This window comes from Myxocyprinus asiaticus, chromosome 42 (assembly GCF_019703515.2).
Source record: "Myxocyprinus asiaticus isolate MX2 ecotype Aquarium Trade chromosome 42, UBuf_Myxa_2, whole genome shotgun sequence".
In the NCBI taxonomy this organism is placed as follows: Eukaryota; Metazoa; Chordata; class Actinopteri; order Cypriniformes; family Catostomidae; genus Myxocyprinus; species Myxocyprinus asiaticus.
Window position 1 is genome coordinate 13613843 of NC_059385.1, and position 25846 is coordinate 13639688.

General features: G+C 38.7%; 1 protein-coding gene across 11 annotated transcripts in view; it reads right to left on the reverse strand.

Moving 5' to 3' along the window:
* dlg2 (discs, large homolog 2 (Drosophila)) overlaps positions 1-25846 on the reverse strand; it is a 314419-nt gene that overhangs the window by 122383 nt on the left and 166190 nt on the right. For 2 of the 11 annotated variants that reach the window (XM_051683684.1, XM_051683680.1), the window contains exon 1: positions 24860-24943. The exons of the other annotated variants lie outside the window; for them this stretch is intronic. In XM_051683684.1, coding sequence (XP_051539644.1) covers positions 24860-24937 — 78 coding nt within the window. In that variant the 5' untranslated portion in view covers positions 24938-24943. Of the gene's footprint in view, positions 1-24859; positions 24944-25846 lie in introns of those variants that run through there. 11 annotated transcript variants of the gene reach the window in all.

Here is a 25846-nt window from a genome sequence, read left to right on the forward strand (position 1 = left end):
TGTCACTGAGATAATCCCTTGTATAATACTGCTGAAATGTCATAAGACACTGTCAAATTAAATTTTCCCACCTTTCAATAGAGAGACTATTGTGTGACAGGTGGTCAGGCCTGACATTCACGCAACTCGCAGCGCCCACTCGAGTAGCTACACTCACATGAGCGACAGAACATGCTGCCTATGTAGATGTAATTTTAATGCAGACATTGCAGAGAACATATCATACACACACTGAACACAACTTACAGCACGACAAGCCATCTTAGCCTATGCGTTTCTCCCGTACGGACTACAGTTAGAAACTGAATGGGTGATTTCTAAAAGTGTGCTGATGCAGCGTGGGTTCACATAAAGAATTTCCTGTCAAAAGCTGTCTGTCTGTGCTGGAGTTAGAGGGCTGGTGCTGTTCAGGGTCCAAAATGAACACAACATTTGTTGTACAATGTAATAAGAGTAAGTACAACTTGCCATCTGGCCAGTAACTTTATTAAGAGCTGTAACAATTGTAAGAACGATAGTCTGATCCTTCCTGATGTAAGTGATATAAACGATTCAAATATACACACTGTCAAGAAAACGCAAATTGCGCATCAACTTTTACTGCAGTAAATATTTTATTATTATATCTGGGATGCCTAAAGGTTTATTTTCTTCTCCAGAACTCCATGTGGAGTGGCAAATTGTATGCGGAATATTTACTGAATCAAGCCACACACACAAAAAAAGTCAAAAATCATGATGCTTAATGTTTTTGTGACGATGCAGTTTCAATGAGATATGGAGATTGGTTCATCTCTTATATGTTTCAACTGACACAATTACCTGCATCAGCTAAATAATAAATTTTATACAGGGGAAAAATACATAAATTATTCATAATAAATAAATATAATTCTATTCTATATAATTTTATATACATAATATATTTTTTAATAAAATAAATGTAAATTATACACATTATATATAAACTCAAAGAAACATCCTCTCACTTTCAACTGCTTTTATTTTCAGCAAACTTAACATGTGTAAATATTTCTATGAACATAGACTAGAACACAACTAAGACATAAACTGAACAAGTTTCACAGACATGTGACTAACAGAAATGGAATAATGTGTCTCTGAACAAAGGGGATACTGAAGTAACAGTCAGTATCTGGTGTGGCCACCAGCTGCATTAAGTACTGCAATGCATCTCCTCCTTATGGACTGCACCAGATTTGCCAGTTCTTGCTGTAAGATGTTACCCCACTCTTCCATCAAGGCACTTGCAATTTCCCGGACATTTCTGGGGGGAATGGCCCTAGCCCTCACCCTCCGATCCAACATGTCCCAGATGTGCTCAATAGGATTGAGATCCGGGCTCAATGGGATTGAAAGCCGGGCTCTTTGCTGGCCATGGCAGAACACTGACATTCCTGTCTTGCAGGAAATCACGCACAGAATGAGCAGTATGGCTGGTGGCATTGTCAAGCTGGAGGGTCATGTCAGGATGAGCCTGCAGGAAGGGTACCACATGAGGGTGGAGGATGTCTTCCCTGCAACGCACAGCGTTGAGATTGCCTGCAATAACAACAAGCTCAGTCCGATGATACTGTGACACACTGCCCCAGACCATGACGGACCCTCCACCTCCAAATCGATCCTGCTCCACAGTACAGGCCTCGGTGTAACGCTAATTCCTTCGACCATCACCCTTGGTGAGACAAAACCATGACTCGTCAGTGAAGAGCACTTTTTGCCAGTCCTGTCTGGTCCAGCGAAGGTGGGTTTGTGCCCATAGGCGACATTGTTGCCAGTGATGTCTGGTAAGGACCTGCCTTACAACAGGCCTACAAGCCCTCAGTCTAGCTTCTCTCAGCCTATTGCGGTATATGATATGTATATATATATATATGTGTGTGTGTGTGTGTGTGTGTGTGTGTACACTGGCAGCCAAAAGTTTAAAATAATGTACAGATTTTGCAGTTTCGGAAGAAAATTGGTACTTTAATTCACCAAAGTGGCATTCAACTGATCACAAAGTATAGTCAGGATATTACTGATGTAAAAAAACAGCACCATCACTATTTGAAAAAAGTCATTTTTGATCAAATCCAGTCATGCCCCATTTCCAGCAGCCATCGCTCCAACACCTTATCCTTGAGTAATCATGCTAAATTGCTAATTTGGTACTAGAAAATCACTTGCTATTACATCGAACACAGTTGAAAGCTATTTGGTTCGTTAAATGAAGCTTAACATTGTCTTTTGCCACAGTATGCAATAGACTGGCATGTCTTAAGGTCAATATAAGGTAAAAAATGGCAAAAAAAAGAAACAGCTTTCTCTAGAAACTCATCAGTCAATCATTGTTTTGAGGAATGAAGGCTATACAATGCTTGAAACTGCCAAAAAAAATGAAGATTTCATACAAAGGTGAACACTACAGTCTTCAAAGACAAAAGGACAACTGGCTCTAACAAGGACAGAAAGAGATGTGGAAGGCCAGATGTACAACTAAACAAGAGGATAAGTACATCAGAATCTCTAGTTTGAGAAATGGACGCCTCACATGTCCTCAGCTGACAGCTTCATTGAATTCTACCCACTCAACACCAGTTTCATGAACAACAGTAAAGAGAAGACTCAAGGGTCTTCCTTATGGGAAGAATTGCAAAGAAAAAGCCACTTTTGAAACAGAAAAACAAAAAGAAAAGGTTAGAGTGGGCAAAAAAACACAGACATTGGACAACAGATAATTGGAAAAGAGTGTTATGGATCTTAACCTCATTGAGCTTTTGTGGAATCAGCTAGACTGTAAGGTGCGTGAGAAGTGCCTGACAAGACAGCCACATCTATGGCAAGTGCTACAGGAAGCGTGGGGTGAAATGTCACCTGATCTGGACAAACTGACAGCTGGAATGTCAAGGATTTGCAAAACTGTCATTGCTGCACATAGAGGATTTTTTGATGAGAACACTTTGAAGTAGTTTAAGAAGTTCTGAACATTTATTTCAAATTGTAATAGTAATTTTTCACATTATAAATGTCCTGACTATACATTGTGATCAGTTGAATGCACTTTGGTGAATAAAAGTAAGAATTTCTTTCCATAAGACAAAAATCTGTACATTATTCCAAACATTTGGCCGCTAGTGTATGTGTCTATATATATATATATATATATATTATTATTATTATTATTATTTAAAAATAAAAATGATGCAAAATACAGTCGCTCAGTTGTGGCCAGTAAGAAACATTTTTAGCTGGTAAATTTTCTCAATTTTCTTGTCATTGGTAGTTTTTCCAAAAAGTACTTTTGAAATAAAATAAAATAAAATATTTTTGCAATGTTCACACTGTTCAGATTTTAGTGTCTGGAATCAGGGTTCTAATTAAAAGTGTTAGCTCTTACAGTTTTTCTCAATCGCTTTGGCTGAGTTCTCAAATGATAATTATTTTTTTTCAAAACAATAAGTTCAAATCTCTGAACAATTAGTATCTTGTTCACACCAGATTTGAATTTCTTATACATTTAAGCAAATTACATGTGTTTTGGCACATGTGTGCAAAAGAGTAAGCACAATTGTCTACAATTTGCACAATAACTAAATGCACATGTCTTTCTGATCAAAACTGATGAGTTGATTCTCAGTGAAAGTGTCATACTCTTTACAACTTCTAAACATTCTTTCATCGTGTGAGCCATCACATGCAAAATGATCCATTTAATTATCAAAATCTGTCAGACATACATGCACAGTATATTCCATACATATCTATGACATGGAATGTTTGTGATGTCTGCTAAATCTCTGGTCAGACCAACAAGAGCAACAGGATGCCACCAAGAAGATGAGAACTTTTAGTGTTACGTACTGTGAGGAGGTATAATTTATTGTTATTTACAGAACTACCACAGGTTTTTTCATTGTTGTGTGTTTTTTTTTTTTTTTTTTTTTTTTTTGCATGGATGTAATTTTGTGGCAATTTTCTGTTCACTAAATATGACTTTACGTGTAAGAAATGTGTAAAAAATGGACATGCAAATGTGAATTTTCTGTTTACATGTAACACATTGCTACAAAAATAAATGTACTGTATACATACAAATGTGCATATCCTTTTTCTGTGTACTACAGTATTGTACAGTATTGACTTTTCACAGTAAACGTTTACCTACTGTTGAAATCAGTATCTAAAAAGCTCAATGTGATACACAATAGCATTCAGATAGACAAAACTGACATTCTTGTATAGTACAGTAAGAAGTCAGTGTCAGCAAAAAATTAGAACAAAATTGAAATTTGTATATAACAAACATTTCCAGGGTTGACTGCCATGGTGAAAAAAATATCTAAACATTTTGGCCAGTACGGCTCACACGATGAAAAAAAAAAACTTTTAATTAGGTAGGCATTGGCCAATTTACTGACACAATAACTAGGTTTTGAAGCATGAATTAAATGTTTTGGGTGAGTTACTACATTTTGCAGACATTCAACAGAGTTGTGATGTCCCATAAACAGTTGTGACAATTGCACTTACAGTTTAGAGAATGTTAAGACTGTTTCAAATATGAGCCAAAGAAAAACTGTAATAGAAAATATGTACTCAGAGTAGTACCACAGGTCCATTTACAGGAATGGAAAGATCCTTCATAGAGACGCTCAAACTCTCTTCTCTTCTCCTCTTCTTATCCCTCTCACAAACCCTTTTTCAACTGCTTTTACTAATCATCCCTCTGTTTCTTCCTGCTGTTTGACCTGAGCCTAAAACAGTAAATACACACACACACACATCAACACATTTAAAGAGACAAGAATTTCTGCTCTGTAAGATCTGCAATCTCCCCTCACAAACGGCAAACCCACAATGCAGTGCAGAGGTTAAGCGGTTGATTGGTTCTGTCAGTGTGTGACAGGTCATTTATTGCTTCAGTGAGAGCTATTACGGTCCAGAGCCTTTACCTCAGAAAGAGAACGACCATATTCTGAGAAAGCCAAAAGGTCTGAAAGACATATACTGGACCTCATAGAGGAAGGAAGCAGCCCTTATAAATACGCTTGTCAAAAAAAGTTTGAAATGTTGATGGAAAACACCACTGAAAGAGTCACAGATCCATTTTTTTTAAAGAGGAAAGAACTTCACACATACCATGTGAACTTTCCTTTATTAAATGTATGACTCAGGCAAAAGTGAAAATTCTGTCATCATGACTGGCTTTAAATTTTTGAGTACTCTCATGGTCTAAGGATTTAACAGCTTTTATAATGAACTTTACATGACAAAACATCTGGTTAAAGTGTGTCAGATGGGGTGTTGTTGCTGTACTTCACATTTTATACCACAAGGTGGTGCTTGCACATGGCCACAAAACCAGTCTCAGTCTTCAGACTGATAATACAGACACTTTAAAAGTAATGCAGACAGTAATTTCCTCTTGCACACATTTACCAAAAAAAATCCTATTCTCTCTCCAGCCACTATGTAATGGATCAAGCAAGTAGCTGTACTGACATCTTTTCCTCTGAGTGACTACTTCAGGCAGAAAGTGAATGACTTTACACACTGCAAAGTAATGTGGTAGAAGATACAACTGAAACTTCTGTGCAGCAGACTTCTAACATCTCTGAGAAATCTAAGGACTGCTGGAACAGTCATTTGTCAGCTGAGCATACTCCAACTGTGCCCATTAAAGGCAATGAGGACAGAGCTCCAGCGAGTGGGTGTTTATAGTATGGGCTTCAACTTAGCTCAGCAGTCATCGTGAAGTTTAATCTTTGGGGTAGTCATCAACTGAAGTAATAAACTCTATTATGTGTTTAACACATTGTAATCACTAAAAGCATTGAATCATACTCCCATTCAAAGTTAATGAACCTTACATAGAAGTAATTCTAGATGCTTTGCTCACTTTTTGAAAAGCTAGTGAGCTGCCTTGCTGTGTTTTGTCCACCTTCTAAGCGGCCACTAACACCATTTGCATTTTTGCATCCTTCTATGCTATTTTTCAATAGTTTTTCTACTGTATGTAAACATACACTGGACAGATGTATTCGAACGTTGCACCATTGCAATTAGAAGTACTAATTTTTGGAACAAAAACCTCAAAAAATAAGATGCTAAAATATAATCTGACTCTTGACTGAATATTGCTAAATTACAACACATGCTATCTGTTTCTGATGCTGAAAAACAAATTCATGCATTCATGACCTCAAGACTAGATTACAGTAATGCATTACCAGGTGGATGTCCTGCAGGTTTAATAAATAAACTTCAGTTGGTTCAAAATCCATCGCGCTCACTACAAAACAAAACTCTGGCCAGTTAACAATACAGAGAATATCGAAATCCACAAAAGGAGGGAGATCATTTTCATATTTGGCTCCGAAACTATGGAATAGTCTTCGGAACTCAGACACACTCTTTCAGTTTAGGTCTAGACTAAAGACTTATTTATTCAGCCAGGCATACACCTAATTTATCCCTAAATTCATAGTTATGCTGCTTTAGTTAGGTTTGCCGGAACCGAAAACACTTCTCTTATTCTTTAAACCTGCTTTAAAGTGAATGGCATCTATGCTCATTTTATTCTATTTCTTTCCCTGTCTAAACCTTGGATTATACCACAAGGTTACCAGAGCCTGCCAGATCTATCTCCGGTCCTGCCTGATGTCCAATTCCCACTGTGTTGCTGAGTGATGATGACCAACTGCAGCATGTGCCAGCCAGACTTCACTTCATTCTACTAAGACAGACTTCACAGAGGATGAATTGACGCAAACTCAACGACATGGGATTCTTCAAGAGCCACTGCCTGAAGCATGGGCTCAGGATAGAGTTCACCAAAATCAAAGGACAATGCATCTACATGTATTTCCTCAGTTAATTCGGGATGACTTCAACGACTTTAACCCTAAAACGTATAGTTCATACAAAATCATTTTGTTTAATCATTGACCCACAACACTTACTTAGGGGCTGTTTACACGACAATGTTTTCAACTAAAAACGGAAAACTTTATGCGTTTTGGCTGTTAGTTTACACGACAACAGCGTTTTGGGGCCTGAAAACGCACAAAGTGTACGTTTTTGAAAACGATGACGTCATGCTCACGCGTATTACGTGTTCAGTCTATAGGCATGCGCGCGAGTACTTCAAAACAACGCGTGAGACATTCAAAACTGCAATGGCGGACTACAGGACTGTGTTTGTGCTGCTCATGATTTTGAGTTTACTGATGCTTCTCCAGCAAAGTAATTGTAATAATAAAGCAACCTCATCATCCGTCCAGACAAAACTGCTCGATGCTTTCGCCATCTTCATTGTTTGTATTCACCGCTCTGTGGAAGAATGCTTATGTGCACAGGCATGTAGTGTTTCTTTACAAACTGACATCGCCAACTACTGGCCTGGCATGCATAATACAGCGTTTTTAGTCATTTTCACGGATCTGTGTGAATGGGGATCATTTTGACAATGTTGTTGTCTGTACGCAAATCTTTTCAAAAACGCAAAGGAAAAACGTTTCCGTTTTTAGTACATCGTTGTCGTGTAAACGTACCCTTAATTTACAAATTGGAACCACTAATAGTTCTAAACATAAGTAACTAATATTGCCATTATATTCATTCATTTTCTGTTATAGCATAATTTCATGTACAGCTGCTTTGAAACAACGCCTGTAGTGTAAAACACTATACAAATAAATTTGACTTGACTTGACTGCGTCTTGCTGGGTTTTTTAGCGTCTTGTGCAATAGCGCCTTGTTTTTTAGACACAGCAGAATTTCAGCTTAAGAAAACACGTATCGAAACACCTGAGCTATGTTGTATTCATTGCGTTGCATCTAGATTTTTTTAGCGCAAGAACATGTTCGGTCTAAACGGCCCCTAAGACCACATCTACACTATTAAAAACGATGGTGATAGGAAAGCGAAAATGGAGCTTTCAAACTTAAAGGGATTAGTTTGGATGTGGCAGCATCCTCAATGAAATTGAACCACATATTTGTTTTGACAGACTGTTAACGGTCACTCGCGCGCACAACAAAAAAAACCCCACTAATGCTCAGTAAATTCCAATAGAGTATGACGTTAGCATGTTTCTAAGCTAATGACTCAATCTAATAAACATAAAAAAATATTTTTTTCTATCAGTCCTTTTCAGTACTCAATTCAGAATATTTATAATCAGCTCCAACCACCATCTTGGATGTAAATTTTCTCTGAGCTTGTTGCAATTGCATTGCCTTATTTGGGAAGGATCCATTCGATGCTGCCTTAGATTTTGGTAAAAACAAGGTATCTTTTAAAGTAGCCTGATTTTGTCTTTGAAAAATAACTTTGAATCGGAAGCATGTCAATAAATCCTAAAAATCTTGCTTAGATGGGCAGCTCACTAGATTTTTTAACAAAACTTGTCAGTTCAGACTGAACCTGTTCTTGTGCTAAAAAATATAGATGCAGCACAATGAATAGAACAGAATGCGGTAGTCTCAAGACATGTTTTTTAAAATTTGATGTTCTTTTTAACTTGACACAGTGTCTTTAAAAATGCGTCACTTCTGTGCTAGACGCTGAAAAAAACTAAACGGCTAAATGGTCGAAGATGTTCATCTAACATGTTAACATAGAAAAACAACTGAAAAAACAAAACAAAAAACAAACAGAGCAGACAGATGCAAAAATGCATGTGATGTGAACACTGTGGTGGGATAAAGTCAGAAAAATAACTGATTGGTTGTGCTCATGACAGTTGTGACCTGGTGTCAGATTTACCAACCGCACCAGTAGTCTGAATTATGGGTTAAGGTGTGCTGAAAGCTATGAAGACTTTCTCCTGAGTTTTGTTAACTGGATTATACAGGAGTGCATGCAATTCAGCAGCCAAGGGAGATTTTAAAGTGCAGAATGTTAAACAGGGGAAAGATTATTATTAAATACAAGGGGCAGGGGTGAGCTTTGCAGATACCGCAGATGTGCGTTACATTGTAGAAATAGCTCATTGCTGGAATCAAGAAGAGAACCCCTAAACACAGCTCATGGTCATTGCATTAAAGCACCAACAACAAGATTATTATCATCATCATCATGAGTGATAACTAGGAGACAGTTTCAGCTCTTTAGAGACTGTGTCATCCCTCCATTGCGTGTTCCTTTATCCCAGGGTCTCAAAGGAATAGTCCTCATTTCTGTCATTATTTACTCACCCTGATGTCATTCTAAAGCACAAGGAGGAAGATATTAGCACAAAAGGGGATATTAGGCATCTTTTTGGCATGTTCCTCATGTAAATCTATTGTATGGCTTTAAAGGTTATGGTAAAAAATGTTAGTATTTGAATTTTTGGGTGAATTTCAGCCCTTTAATGCCCACTCACTCCTGTCCTCGTCAACTTCTACTGTAATTGATTACCTCAATGTCACACATCCAGCCTAACATGTATATAACCCTCCAAACGTCTGCTCTGCAAAGCATTTCTTAACCATTTTCAGTGTCTTACATTTAAAATATGGCTCCAAGTGAACATCCACTTTAAATTGTTTTAACACCCCTGGTGTGCTTATTAAGTCAGAAGACAGCTCTTACATTGATTAGCTTCATTAGTCTTTTTCCAATGGATATGGCTCTGAGTGCTGGCCGTCTCAGTGAGTGATGTTTCCAAGGCTAATGCACAGAATGATCCTGGTTGGTAGCCAGGCCTGTGTAATCAACTTCAGGAATTATGAAACCAGTTCAATGGTTCAATAAAAACCTATTGCGATATTAAATCCACTAGAGAGAGAGAGAGAGAACTAAAAATGGTATTATCTAACAAAAGTGAGGAGGATGTTAAAAGGACCTATGGGGAATTGCAAACAATTATTCCACTTAAGTGGTCTGTTTTTTTAAGCTAAAAAAAAAAAAAGCTTTTATTTTCTGGGAAAGTCTTTCTGAAAGATACAGTTTTGGGATAGCATGCTGGTCCAACTGTCTGTCTAGTTTTCTCTTAAGTGAATGCAGCTAAACTTAATGGATCATTTCATCCAGAAATGTACATTCTGTCAGCACTTACTCACCCTCAGTTCATTCCAAACCCTCCAAAGCTTCAGAAACCATTCAGTATCATTGTATGCAAAAAAAAAAAAAAAAAAAGATGCAATGAAGGAAAACGAATGGTGACTAGGGCTGCAAACTGTCCCGTATAAGCTGTTTTGTATTTTGGCTGAATGATGTCCCATACAAAAACCCATTTTCCCGTAATTTTGCGGGAGATGAAACGTGCCGTATTGAAGCGGAAAAATACTCAAGGGGGATCCCACCTCCGGTTGGATGGCGAAACGCTTGAGGGCAACCCCTATCCCATACTGAAGTGCTCAAAATGCTCAAGTGCACCATATTCGCGGGGTGAAAATTCTGCAGCCTTAATGGTCACTGAGGCTAACATTTGGCCTAACATCTCCTTTTGTGTTCTACAGAAGAAAGAAAATCATACTGGTTTGGAACAACATGTTAATAAATGATGACTGAATTATCATTTTTGGGTGAACTATTTCTTTAACTGGATAAACACAGATAAACTCAGGTACATTGTTGCCAACCTGACTGCAACTCCTCCTGTGTCTCTTGAGAAGTCTCTCCGTTAGACTTTGCTTCCATTTACAGATGGTGACAAGTGACGGCCACTTAAGCGGCCCCAGTTCAGGAGTCTTGCTCTTCAGGGCCTCCATGCTGAGCCTTTTGTGTAGCGGTCTTAAGGAGTCAACTCGAGGAGGCACAAGAAGGTTGGGCACGCTCCCTCTGTGGAATTTCTCTCCATAAGGGCCATTATTTACCAGCATGTAGCTCATGGCAGATTGCTGTTTGCTCAACAGAGCTGGACGATGTTCAAACTTCCACAAAAGCCTCGATCGAAGCCCCACGAAAGAACCCAATTAATGACTTCACAACAAGGTCACCCCAACACAGATACAATGTACTAATCCACTGCCCAGTGGGGCCCAACCACAAAACGATTGACTTTCAGCTCAGATTGCTAATATGGATCCAACTAAAATGCAAATATAAAAAACAAATCCATGGATTCTTTAGAAAACCCAAATTAGAACCCCAATCCAAAATCCAAGGGCTTTTGGATGTATGAAGAACTGTTAAAACCCCAAGCTCTGATGGGCGTTAACTCCAAAACAAATCATTGTGTTGCTCAGAAAGGGAGCAGTGGTTCTCAATCACTTCATCCTTGGATAAGTGCCTTCTTCCATCACATGTCTGTGAGCGGAATAACTGAGCTGGATCTTTCTGTCCCAGATAAAGTGCTACTTTCTGGAAGCCTGTGCTTTTATGCTACGCTAGGCTAGGCTAACTGAGGATTTGCTTGGCTCGACTGGACTTTACAGGGTGTGGTATGGAGAAAAAGTGCACCGAGAGTGACACAAACTCAATAAATCAGGGGGGTGATGGGGCGACAGAGGGGAGGTAGATGAAATGAGATTAGCGAGTGGCAGCGGCGAGATGCAAATCACATGGGGAGATAATTAAAGCCTAAGGGAACATCACTCCAGTGAGTGGCAACCGCCAGACTACAGCCGATCAATAATGGACCCGACATACACATAAACCCACACTAGGGCACACTTGCGCACACATCCGAACACAGTAATACTGTAGTTATCTGATGTGAGCCAAACCTTAATTTGGCTCAAACCTAAATTCGCCACGATAAGATCACCACAGCAGGCATAACCGCAGTTACAGGATGTGGAGTGTGAAAGGAAAATGAAGCGTGCAACCACAAAAACAGCATTAACCATGTTCTGGGCTCCACGGTGCCAAATCAGACAAAGAGGGATGATGACAAAGGTCAGAATAGACAGGCTAAATGTGTTATCTCTCTGATTACAGCGCTTAACTTCGCTAAATGGCAACAAGCGGCTAATCAGATTCACAGAGGAAATGTTCTGATGGCTAGATCATTATAGGAGTTGTTGCCTGATCTTTCTCAATGTGCTACAAAGAAATAAATGCTGAGATATATGTGACTCAATCAGGTAATATATGAATGTAAAATATTAGCATCCGTACATATACTGTAGACAATTAAGATACAAATAATTATTATTATACAAATTATTGCGTATAATTATTAGTGCTGCTTGCTAAAATGAGTATCACTATTATTATTGCTCATTCTAAGCATTAGGGGTTTGATTAAAGTATTAAACTTTACAAATAAAGTATTAAAGGGGACCTATTATGCAAAATTCACTTTTACATGGTGTTTGAACATAAATGTGAGTCGGCAGTGTGTGTACACAACCACCCTACAATGTTAAAAGTCCACCCATTCCTCTTTCTTATATTTCTATTAATCTAAAACAGCGTCTCAAAGTGATTGGTTTTCGTTTCTGCTGTAACGTCACGTTAGAGCAGGCCTCGCCCACGACTGGTGACGGACTCCACCCTATTATCATAGATCCTCCCATGAGTGATCTACACACAGTCCGCCATTTTTTTCCGCGCTGGAGCAGCTACAGTGAAAAGAATAATGTCTCAACTTTGTAAGCATCATAAGTGTTCTGTTGTTGGCTGTAAAAGTGAACATAAGACTCTTCATGTACTCCCGGCATCAGAGCCACTGAAGATGCAGTGGACAAGTTTGTTTTTGAAGCAAATGTGCCCCAACACATACCAAAATTCATGTATGTTTGTGCAAATCATTTTACACCGGACTGCTTTGTGAATGAGGGTCAATATAAAGCAGGATTTTCAAAAAATTTGACTCAAGCATGGATCAGTACCAACTGTTTGTGTTCCAGCTTTATATCCTGAAGATGTAAGTGTCGCACTTTATATTTTGTGAATGTTTGCAAAATCGCCTTTCCGTATATGCTTGTTAGCTGATTCTATGGCTAATGCAGCTAAAGTTACCATTGTCTCTGATTGTATTCACAGAGACCAGAGCTATGTCATTATATTTATGCTTACTGTCTGTATAATTCATAACCACACCTTTATTATGCACAATATAGTAAGGTGATTGTCTTTTTGAAAACTATGTACGTTTTCTGTGAACATAAGAGAGTTGTACTAAAAGTGGAATGTTTACATATTTGGCTGAATTTACGGTGTCAGTCATATTGGTTCTGATTTGTTGTTGCTGTAATATCCGAAGCACGAGCTGTAAAGGCACAGCCCTCTTCTGGAAAGTGAGCGGTGAGCAGCAGCTCATTTGCATTTAAAGAGACACACGAAAACAGCGTGTTTTTGACTCCACCCAAAAAGAGGCATTTACAACATGGTATAATATATGATCCGTGGGGTATTTTGAGCTGAAACTTCACAGACACATTCTGGGGACACCTGAGACTTATATTACATCTTGTAAAAAGGGCAATAATAGGTCTCCTTTAAACTTTTCTGCGTAACCCTTTCCACACAGTTTGTGCTTCGAACATGAATAATACCTCAATTTGTTTGGCTCATTGTGGACGGAATTGTGTCATTGCTTTACTTAGCAATCAGACTTCATTTAACGGATGTTAAAAATGGTTAAAAAAAAAAAAAAAAAGTTCCATTGACTTTCATCAAAGGAGGGGCCTAAGCTATAGGAACTTGAGAGTATCACTGGTTTACCCTGATTCACTAAAGGAATTATGCAGAATCACAACGCTGCAAACGCATTCTTGAGGGCCAGTTCTGAGCAGAACTGTACAGCATCACTCCACTACTGTGATTCAGACACCTGAATCATCTCTTTAACATGCCCAAAACGTGCTTTACTACACCGCACATTTGAATATATGCCAGGCTATAATGCTTTTCTCCATCATTTGATGAATTACTGCTGTCATGATCGATAGAACATTTGCAAAAATATCTCTTAAATCTATTTCCGTTTACCGTCTGCTTTCCATGGGTGGTAATGTTTATTGCACCGGGCAAACAGCACAGTGTCTTGGGAATAAAGCACAATCTATAATGAGCCTAATTTACATAGAAAGGAGGCGTGTTTGTGCAGAAAGGAAGGACGATTAATTTAAATAGTCAAGACGCAGCACTATTTCAGCACTGATTGCGTCTGCATAAACTAGATTGTGCAAAAGTTGTGCAGTTGTTTAGTGAATTCTCCCCTTGGCTTTGGGCTTTTTTGACTTAGCCAGTACACAACCATATAGCAACCACTTAGAACACCCTAGCAACCACCCAGAGCACCCTAGTAACCACACTGCAATCTGTTAAAAATCACTCAGCAGAGTTAGCAACCGAGAGATGACTTTTGCGTGGGCAACACCACTCAAATTGTCTTTGGAAAATGTATAAATCTAGTAATATTTGTTTCATTTTTGGATGTTTTATTTGCTGTGCAGCTGTGGTAATGTTTTGATGTCTGTGTAGCTACTGTTGTTGTGTGTTGTGCTGTCAGTGTTGCAGTGTTAAAATTGCAGAATGCTCTATTAGTTTTTGTATTAACAAGAAAATACTTAGATTGGAGACATAACCAGGGTTTAAATCAGTCAAATAAGTCCAGCTCGCAACCCCCTCTCTCTCTTCTTTTTCTATCTCTCGGTCCCTCTCCCATGAGGTGGGTGGATAAAGTTGAGACAAAGATGAGAGACATGAGTCGAATTGCCTCGTGACTACCATACAAAGACAAAGACAGAAAAGCTGGCCTCTCTTACAAGGCACTCTTCTGTGCCTGAGCTGATCTCAAGAACCCATCCTTACCCATCTGTCTCTCCACTCATGTTTATATCTACCCTGCACAGCTTATCAACAGAATGACATTTTGAAATCCATAACTCAGAGCTCCATCTATTATACATGGTGTTTAACCAGCACAGCTTGTAAGGCTTCCCTAAAAGAGAAAAGGTAGAAAGGGCATAAAGTGATGGAGGAAAAGATAATAAACAAAAATATTGTGTATGAGATACTAAAGTGGAAAAAATAAAACTAAGGAAGAAAGGGAAGACATGCTGTCTAAGCACAGATACACAGCAGCTCATATAAATAGATAATGTTTTTGTTGCCAGGAAATAAACTAATGATCCATGTGCATTACAAATTTTCCAGGGTAATTAATCAGAATAGAGAACTCAGAGAGCTGTGCACTGATCAAGGTACCTGCTCAGAATACATCTAAGACCATCAAAAGATCTTTGAACATCACAAAATATGCTAGTCGTTTGATTAGAATTGTTGTGGACGATCATTTGAGTGGACAAACTGATACTTTATAATCACAACTAAAGGAACAAAGTGCTAATTTCAAAATCCAATGCAAAATAATGTATAATTTTCTTTAAAGGAATAGTTTCTTCATGGAACACAAAAGGTATTATTTTGCTAAATGTTTTGTTTGCTCTTATCTAGAAAAGTGAATTGATGGGAGGGCACTCGAGCTTCTAATTCAAACCTAGTGTGATGCATCAAATTTGGCTTGCCATTTTGAATATACACAAATGAAATTTGAGAGCTACGATGAATGGGAAGATTTTCAACAAATAATGACTTTTGGGTCAAATTGTCAAATTTTTCACACTATTGTTCACAAAGAGCTATCGTATAGCATCAGAAGACATGGCATTTAGAGCACATGTCTTATGGACTACTTTTTCGCTGCTTTTTATGCCATCTTTTGGAGCTCAACAGCCTATGTGCCCATTAACTTTCATATATGGAAAAGAGCAGCTAAGACATCCAGCAAAATAACACTTCTGTTGCATAGAAGAAAGAAAACCATACAGGATTTGGAATGATATGAGGAAGAATAAATAGTGATTTTTATTTTTGGGTAAATCATTAAATGTCAAAGATGTTAAGTGTTTGTATTTACAGTACATGATTTGGCAAATGCTTTGCTGGCACATATTGTGTTTTTGATGGTTACTTAAAGGTGCTGCAAGCGATTTTAGCATTCTGAAGCTTTCACGTGACTACGCTGTTGAATTGGCTACACCCCCTCATTCCAAAACCCTGCCGTCCAAAGATAATTTTGAGACCAAAACAGAGCAAAAGAGAAGCATTGTTTGTTCCTGCAGCTGTCAAAATTAAACAGTGGCACGATAGTGCCCTCAACTGACAAACAATATGAATCACATCCTCAATGATCTGCTTCAAATGAGAACGAGCGTCAATGTCCGTCCGCGGACACATTTTTGTTTGCTGTTTACAAAGTCTACAGCTGTCACAGAGAAAACTGTGGGTGAAAACTGTAATCTTTTAAAAATGTTTGGTACATAATATTTCATTGTCCACTGTAAAAAGTGAAACACACACACACAAAACATTTTTTTGGCCATTTACTGTCCCATGGTAATAACATTGTATACTTTGAAATAACTTTTTAATACCATGTTAATACATTTGTGCAGTAAATATCATAATCATCTGTTTTAAGCTATATTATACTGTATATTAAATTTGGTATTACCATATGATACCATCACTGCATCATGACATCACCACAGTACTATTTTGGGGTCATTACTTTCCTTTAAAGGTGCTATATATAAGATTGACAACAAGCGTTTGAAAGCTGTCTCCATCTTCCAAAGGCATCTCCAGTATTTATCCTTGTTTTACTACGCCTCTGGTCATGGTGGTTTTTAGACGGATGGCGAGGCTTTTTAGGTCGGGTGGAATCCGTTATCTCTGATCCAGTTCGTTTGCTGGCTCCCATGGTTGCAGCACACGGTGTTGTTTGCCTGCAAACTTGCTCAAATCTGGCAACCCGGCGGTGTCGAAATACTACTGGCGAGTGGGCAGTATCATACAGGCCAAAACATAAACAGAAATTCCGTCTCAGAATGGAAACTTCAAAGTAGAATATACTGGCTATAGCATTGTTATCGGAGAAGCCAGTATTTCAACTTAGCATGTTTCCTCATTCTCTAATGACATTATGGTCATTTTATGATTTAATACAGTAAAAATATTACATATATCACCTTTAAGTTAAAGTTTGACCAAATATTGCTGGCAGTTGTGTCGGATCTTTTAGGCTGTGTTACAGCTTCTGCTGGTTGGTCTCTTCAAACATTCTCACTGTGGGAATAGACTGTCAAGTCTCTGACAGCTTTTCTGCTGACTGACAGGAACGAGATCTGGCCCTGAGCCTGGGGGAAAATGCTCTGCATTAGTGAAAGCCATCCTGATATTAACGGTCTTATTTCAGAGTGAAGAAAAGCTGAATTCACCTGCCAGATCCGTCTCACACCACGCGCAACAATTCTCTTTTCTGAATCAGAAAATGTCAGACAATTTGTTTCCCCAAGAGTTAAATGAAGCGCTCAGCCTGACATATGTGGAGTGATGAATCTGAGCTGTCTAGAATATCATGCACAATAGTAAATTAAATAAACAGTTAAAATGTGAAATCGAAATTGACCCTATGTAATTTCAGAACAAATGTCGTTGGTGTTGTGTACAATTCATAAGTGTATGTTAAAGAAACAAGTTTTTCATAATCTCTGGCACAAAATGAAATAACTTTCTCCACCTCTGAAACAACTTTTCTTTTCTGCTGATGTACTGTAACCAAGGCTGAGAGGTGGGGGGAAAAATAATAATCAACCAATAATACCATAGCCTGCTTTACACAATCCAATCAAATCCCCATTGACAAAATCAAGTCCAACCTACCTTAGTTCCCGCTGACTATTCTGTTTCACTCTAAAAAGAACTTAAAAAGGAATATTCCAGGTTTAATACAATTTAAGCTCAATCGACAGCATTTGTGGCATTATGTTGATGACCAACATTTAGACTTTTTTTTTTTAACCACACACTGGACAAAAGGAAAAGCAGGTAAGCAAAGTGAGGCAAGTATTCTGGTAAGATACCGAGTCTTTGATCATACAGTGAACCAAAGGCAAAAGGCATATTTCCATAAGTGGTTAATTCCAAATCAACATGTGCCCAAACAGGTAACTTAAACTTCAGACAGGGTCACCGGTGAGTCACTTTCATAAATAGAGGAGCAGGTTTGTATATCAAGACAAAAGTATTTTCAGGAGTTCTCAAATTCATGTTTCCAGTACATTCAAAGAGGTTCGTTGTCTAACAGGCAAGTTTCAAACAGATGGGTATATATGCAGTAATCTCAGGTTTCACAAAGTCACTTATCTTGCATGTCAGGAGCAGATAGCTGACAAACAGGTGAGGTTAACACAGGTGAGTAGGTATGCCATATTCTCAGAATCACTTATCTAGTACAGGTGCTGGTTATATAATTAGAATATCATCAAAAAGTTGATTTATTTCACTAATTCCATTCAAAAAGTGAAACTTGTATATTATATTCATTCATTACACACAGACTGATATATTTCAAATGTTTATTTCTTTTAATTTTGATGATTATAACTGACAACTAAGGAAAATCCCAAATTCAGTATCTCAGAAAATTAGAATATTGTGAAAAGGTTCAATATTGAAGACACCTGGTGCCACACTCTAATCAGCTAGTTAACTCAAAACACCTGCAAAGGCCTTTAAATGGTCTCTCAGTCTAGTTCTGTACGCTACACAATCATGGGGAAGACTGCTGACTTGACAGTTGTCCAAAAGACGACCATTGACACATTGCACAAGGAGGGCAAGACACAAAAGGTCATTGCAAAAGAGGCTGGCTGTTCACAGAGCTCTGTGTCCAAGCACATTAATAGAGAGGCGAAGGGAAGGAAAAGATGTGGTAGGAAAAAGTGTACAAGCAATAGGGATAACTGCACCCTGGAGAGGATTGTGAAACAAAACCCATTCAAAAATGTGGGGGAGAACCACTACGCACAGACGTATGCAAGACATGGGTTTCAGCTGTCGCATTCCTTGTGTCAAGCCACTCTTGAACAACAGACAGCGTCTGAAGCGTCTCGCCTGGGCTAAAGACAAAGAGGACTGGACTGCTGCTGAGTGGTCCAAAGTTATGTTCTCTGATGAAAGTAATTTTGCATTTCCTTTGGAAATCAGGGTCCCAGAGTCTGGAGGAAGAGAGGAGAGGCACACAATCCACGTTGCTTGAGGTCCAGTGTAAAGTTTCCACAGTCAGTGATGGTTTGGGGTGCCATGTCATCTGCTGGTGTTGGTCCACTGTGTTTTCTGAGGTCCAAGGTCAACGCAGCCGTATACCAGGAAGTTTTAGAGCACTTCATGCTTCCTGCTGCTGACCAACTTTATGGAGATGCAGATTTCATTTTCCAACAGGACTTGGCACCTGCACACAGTGCCAAAGCAACCAGTATCTGGTTTAAGGACCATGGTATCCCTGTTCTTAATTGGCCAGCAAACTCGCCTGACCTTAACCCCATAGAAAATCTATGGGGTATTGTGAAGAGGAAGATGCGATATGCCAGACCCAACAATGCAGAAGAGCTGAAGGCCACTATCAGAGCAACCTGGGCTCTCATAACACCTGAGCAGTGCTACAGACTGATCGACTCCATGCCACACCGCATTGCTGCAGTAATTCGGGCAAAAGGAGCCCCAACTAAGTATTGAGTGCTGTACATGCTCATACTTCTCATGTTCATACTTTTCAGTTGGCCAAGATTTCTAAAAATCCTTTCTTTGTATTGGTCTTAAGTAATATTCTAATTTTCTGAGATACTGAATTTGGGATTTTCCTTAGTTGTCAGTTATAATCATCAAAATTAAAAGAAAGAAACATTTGAAATATATCAGTCTGTGTGTACTGAATGAATATAATATACAAGTTTCACTTTTTGAATGGAATTAGTGAAATAAATCAACTTTTTGATGATATTCTAATTATATGACCAGCACCTGTATATCCAGAACAGAGCATTGACAATCAGGTAAGTATAAACAGAAAAGCAATATTCCACTGCGGCAGAGTGAAAGTCCAAGGTACCTAAAACAAGGCCAGGCACTGATTGAGTCTGAGAGTGAGACTTAAGTGCAAGTCTTAATGAGGTGATGATAAGCTGCAGGTGTGGGTGATTAAAACTCGGGTGCGTGAGAGCGAGTGACTGATGGTGAGGGAGAGCCTGGCGCGCTCCTGACAACAGTGAGGCACTTTCAATGGACGTGAATGTCCATTGGGTTTAAAGGCAGAAATGTTAAGCTTATAATTTTAAAAAAGCACTTACATTAATTCTTCTGTTAAAACTAATATAATATTTGATCTGTAACATTGTTTAAATTGTAATTTTTATATTCATTTTAGGGTTTTAGGGTTTGTTGACAAGTTCTAAAATTGGCTATAACTTTACAGAGAAAAGGTTAGTAAGTGATTTTTCCACACTAAAATCATGTTTGCATGCATATTGTTCATGTCTTGTGGTTATACTTTTGAAACAGTGAGCATTTTAATGTTCAAAAAAGCCACAGATTTTCGCTTTTTTTTTAAGAAAAAGAGGAGCAAGTCTATTTAAATTATTGTGGTAATTATTAATATTATGCCACAAATGCAGTCGATTGAGCTTAACTTGTATTGAACACGGAATATTCATTTAAATGTGTTGCAAATGTCTTTTTTATGCTGTCTTTATGATAAAGAACACTATTTGCCTGAATTTTCAGGCTGCTGATGGTAAAACAACAGCTTAAGCATGGCAGACTAGCAAAGCTAAGATCCATCCCATAATAATCCCACATTCAGAAATTCTGAATATGTATAGAATCTTATCAGCTTTGTGAGAGAAGGAGGGGTTGTTATTTGTGATTTGGCCATTCTTTCTGGTAAATGCCATTGTGCGGTTCTCGTGATGTTCATTAAGGCAGTGCTAATTAAGATCTTATAACTCTAAAGCTCTGGAGAACACACTCCTCTTAAACAAGGCACATTCATTTAAAAACAGTTGGAGAGCGGGATAGAGAGAGTGACTAGTTGTACGAAAAGGAAATAGACCACCAAAAAAAAATGACCCAAAAACATCCTTTTGGAGCATCACAGGCACAAAAGTTGTTTCAAAAGATAGGTAGCAAAATTATGCTTCTAATTAACCAAGTGACATCTCTAACTTCCTGTGATTAAACCTATCACTGCTTACAGCAGATCCTGTGATGGCATTAAGCCACATCTATCATACATCCCTACAGGACTGGCTCGGAAAACACCAATCTCAGTGGAACTGCAAATATCCCCTATTTGGGATGCAGTCCAGCTCCAGGATTGCTTTAAGCTTGCACTCAAATGCTGGACATCAAATGTAGTCTACACTTAGACTAGTCAGTTGTCCAAGCTGATCATTAGCTGGTCCAAGCTGGTCATTTTCTGGTCCAAGCTGATTATTAGTTGGTCCAATCCAGTTATTAGCTGCTCCACGCTGGTTTCAAGTTGGTCCAAGCTGGTCATTAGCTGGTTCGAGTTGGTTAATAGATGGTCCAAACTGATCATTAGCTTGTCCAAGTTAGTCATTAGATGGTCCAAGCTGGTCATTATCTGGTCCAGGTTGATTACTAGTTGGTCCATTCTGGTTATTAGCTGCTCCAAATGGGTTATTAGCTGGTCTGAGCTGGTCATTAGCTGGTCCAAGCTGGTTTTAGCTGCCCCAAGCTGGTTATTAGCTGGTCCAAGCTAATCATTAGCTGATTCAATCTGGTCATTATCCAGTCCAATTTGGTCATTAGCATGTCCAAGCTTGTCATTAGCTGGACCAAGCTGATCATTAGCTGGTCCAATCTGGCAATTAGCTGGTCCAAATTGGTCATTAGCTGGTCTTAGCTGGTCATTAGCTGTTCCAAGCTTTTCATTAGCTGGTCTTAGCTGGTCATTAGCTGTTCCAAGCAGGTTATTAGCTGGTCCAAGCTGATCATTAGCTGGTCCAATCTTGTTATTAGCTGGTCCAAGCTGGTTATTAGGTGGTCCAATCTTGTTATTAGCTGGTCCAAGCTGGTCATTAGTTGGTCTTAGCTGGTCATAAGCTGTTACAAACTGGTTATTAGCTGGTCCAAGCTGGCCATTAGCTTGTCCAAGCTGATCATTAGCTGTTCCAAGCTGGTCATTCTCTGATCCAAGGTGATTATTAGTTGGTCCATTCTGGTTATTAGCTGCTCCAAACTGGTTAATAGCTGGCCCAAGCAGGTTTTAGCTGCTACAAGCTGGTCATTAGCTTGTCCAAGCTGATCATTAGCTGGTCCAATCTGGCTATTAGCTGGTCCAAATTGGTCATTAGCTGGTCATTAGCTTGTCCAAGCTGATCATTCGATGGTACCTTAAGCAGGTATGACCAGCTGGTAGCTGGTTTGCTGCTAGTCATTGATGGTCTACTAGCTTGAACCAGCAATTAACTAGCTTGGACCAAATAGAAACCAGCTACATCATTCCAAAAAAAAAAAAAAAAAAAAACAGGTGAGGAAAAACACAGAAAAGTTCAAACTAGCTGGAGAGCAAACGTCTTTTGGCTCGATTCTGGCAGGCTGATCAATAATGTAGAGGCTTGTGTCTGAATCAGCAACACTTGAAATGATTCTTGGGTTTGCAGTTCCAAGAGTGAGGCAGAGAGACACCTCAATTTGTTGGAGACAAGGACAGGTAGAGAGAGGGAGTCAAAGTCTAACAATAGCACAAGCCAGTTACACTATGTATTGCCTCAGTCTCTACATTTGTTTTGACAAATGCAAAGGAAACTATATTTTGGAACAGACAAACCACATTTAAGAATGCTGAACTCAAACGGCTAAATTCAGTGCTATAAATCAAGGTAACACTGCATTAGTGTGGTATAAAAAATAAAAAAAAATCTCTGAGCCTGAGCAACCACCTTTACACACAACACCTTACAATTACTGTTTACCCTATACATAACCACCTGTCTTTCACAACAGCCTATACATTATTCAAATAAAATTAAAATATACAATTTTCCTACATACTTTTGTAAAGTCTAACCATTTCTATCTGTTTAATAAAGGGGCTTTTAGACATTCTGTCTACTAGCTTTTAGCTAAATCGAGGTACCAAATATTTTTGTGTTGACTGTCCATTATTCAGCGAGTCATTTTTTCACACAAAAACTGCCCTTGGGCTACTTCAAATAGATCTGTAGCCATTTATTTTCACTTATTTGCTCAGAAACATGACAAACGGGAGGTAGAAATTCACAGAATAACTTTACAGGAACATTTGCAGAGCTGCTGCTGGGGTGGGCAGGTCAAAGAAAAGAGAGAGACTGTCTACCTTCACATGTTCCTGAAGTTTAATGGGTCTGAACTCAAGCAGGCAACATGACCTGAGAGTGCATGCTGTCTATGTTTGACCCAGACACATCTTTTATATGAAGGGCAATTGAAACCATGGAGCCAAGGACAAAGACCCTCTCTGCTGTACAAACAGCATTCTCCTTAAAACAACAGTCACTAGAATGGAAATGGAATTCCACAATATCGTGTTAAAGGGGTAGTTCACTCAAAAAAGTCATTATGTCATGCTGTTTCAAACCTGAATGTCTTTTTCTCTGGAATATAAAAAGAGATGTTAGGCAGAATCTTAGCCTCAGTCACCATTCACTTTCATTGCATCTTTGCATCTTTCCATACAACAGAAGTGAATGGTGACAAAGGCTCTTAGTCCCTAACACTCTGCCTAACATATTATTTCCATGTTCCACAGAAAAAAAGGAAGTCATACAGGTTTGGAACAACATGAGGGTGAGTAAATGATGACAGAATTTCCATTTTTGGGCGAACTCCCCTTTAAGATGCCGTTAAGCAGGTAAAGGTACAACAAAGGACAGTTCAAGAGTGAAGTGCACATCTTCAAATCATTTAAATAAATTACTTTTGCTTTGAGGTTCTTCACATATGCAAAATTGGCTGAGGAGGCATTTTCTACTGATCAAATAATGAAAGAAGTCTTTTTCAATTTGATTGTATCACTCCTGTGGTTCCTACGCAATAGTGGGCTAGCTGAGGGGCCACGAATAGCCCTATTCATGACACACACAAAAATAAAGACACAAGAGTGAGAATCTCACAAATGTGTTGAATACACACATATTCAACAGGTCATATTTCACATCGAAATAATAATAATAATAATAATAATAATAATAATAAAGAAAGAAATTGTATTGTGGTTAAAGAAAATCAAGCCTATTTTTGGACCATTAAGTTTTGTCATTGCAACATTATTTTCATGACAATTAAGCACATATCCCTCCCTAATTCCCATTTGTACATTACGCTGGTATGAATGTAAAACCTGTTGCTTCTGAATCCAGTGCTTCTTTTTGTCAAGTATGACGTTTATAGAGGTTGTGTGTCTGTACTAGTGATTCAGCAGAACAGCTCTGCCAAATGCAGGTACATTCAAGGCTTCACATAGTAAGAGAGGATAAACAATTTCATATTTAAAGAGTACACAACAGTAATCATCAACATGAGACACCCATGATAGCCGGTTTGACAAATAAGAATCAAACCGAGCTAGACTGAAGCAGGACTAGTTAAAATTCAAGCTGGGTTAGGACAAATGTGATACAGTGCTGAACATCTCAAGACTCAGCGAGAGTGAGAAAGAGAGAGAAAGAGAGGGAGGCAGACTGGTAAACTTCACAGATGGTACAGCATTGCAAACATGATGATACCAGGAGGACAGCAGGTTAAGAGGATTTTCTGCAGTTAATGAGAATGCTACAGATCATTTTTAAAGCTTCGTAAAGGTCCCAAGATCAGGATAAATGACTCCCACTATAACTCACTGAAGATTAGATTCGAAAAAGAGAAGGGCTCAATTTCCCTAACCAGATACTCTTGTATGATTGACACACTGTAACCACACTACAAACAAAAAACTATTGAAAATACAGAGATTTCAACCACAAAACCAACTTTTGCCAATCGATTTGGATTAAAAAACACTTCAAATGAGGTCATATTCTTTTGACTGAACTCTACGCAGAGCAGACATCAATTTTCCACACCTACCTTCTGCATTTTTGCTTTCCTTGCATTCTGAAGCAACCTGCGTCCCAGCTTCTTGGCATACCAAATGGAGGCAAACATAGTGTGGCTGAGCGGAATCTCTCCGTATGAATTATGAGTAAACACTGTGGAGTCACCAGCCTCAGCGTCAGAGAGAGAGAGAGAGAGAGAGAGAGAGAGAGAGAGAGAGAGCGGGGGGAGAGACATATTCTTCACACTCCTCTCTCCTCAGTAATAATCTACACACACATTCAGCCTAGAGCAGATGAGAAAGGAGACAGTCTGCTCAATGAAGTCATAAATCTCACATACATTTTCTATCTTTCTCCGTCTCACTGATTTATCCGTCCTTTCTTATTTCCAGGTATATATTTACATATTCCCGACAAGAGGTTAAAGAAATATTTCACCCCAAAGTGAAAACTGTCATCATTTACTCACCAGAATCCTGTCTGACATTCTTTCTTCCATGAAACACAAAAGGAGTTATTTAGAGCAGAATGTCCAAGCTGCTTTTTTGCATACAATGAAAGTGAATGGTGACCATGGATGTCAAGCAAGATTTTCAGTAAATATCTACTTAAATTTCAGTCTGTTGCCTTTCAGAGCTATCAAATGGCTTCAGAAGACTTAGAACATAGTGCAAGAGTTGTATGGACTACATCTATGAGGCTTTTATGGTGCGTTCAGGAGCTTGAAAGGCCTTGGTCCCCATCCACTTCAATTGTACGGAACAGAGCAGCTTGAACATTCTCCAAAAAATGTCCTTTTGTGTTCTACTGCATAAAGTAAGTCGTTCAGGTTTAGAACTATATGAGGTGAGAAAATTATCATAGAATATTCACTTTTGAGGGAACTATCCCTTTAAGGGACTGTGCCTAAGCAATGTGTTCCTTCCTTGCCAGAATCATTTGTGTTTGTCTGCAGTATTTTAATTCAGTTTCCTGTCTCCTACGCTAAGAGAGTGGGAGACCCAAGGCCATTACAGAC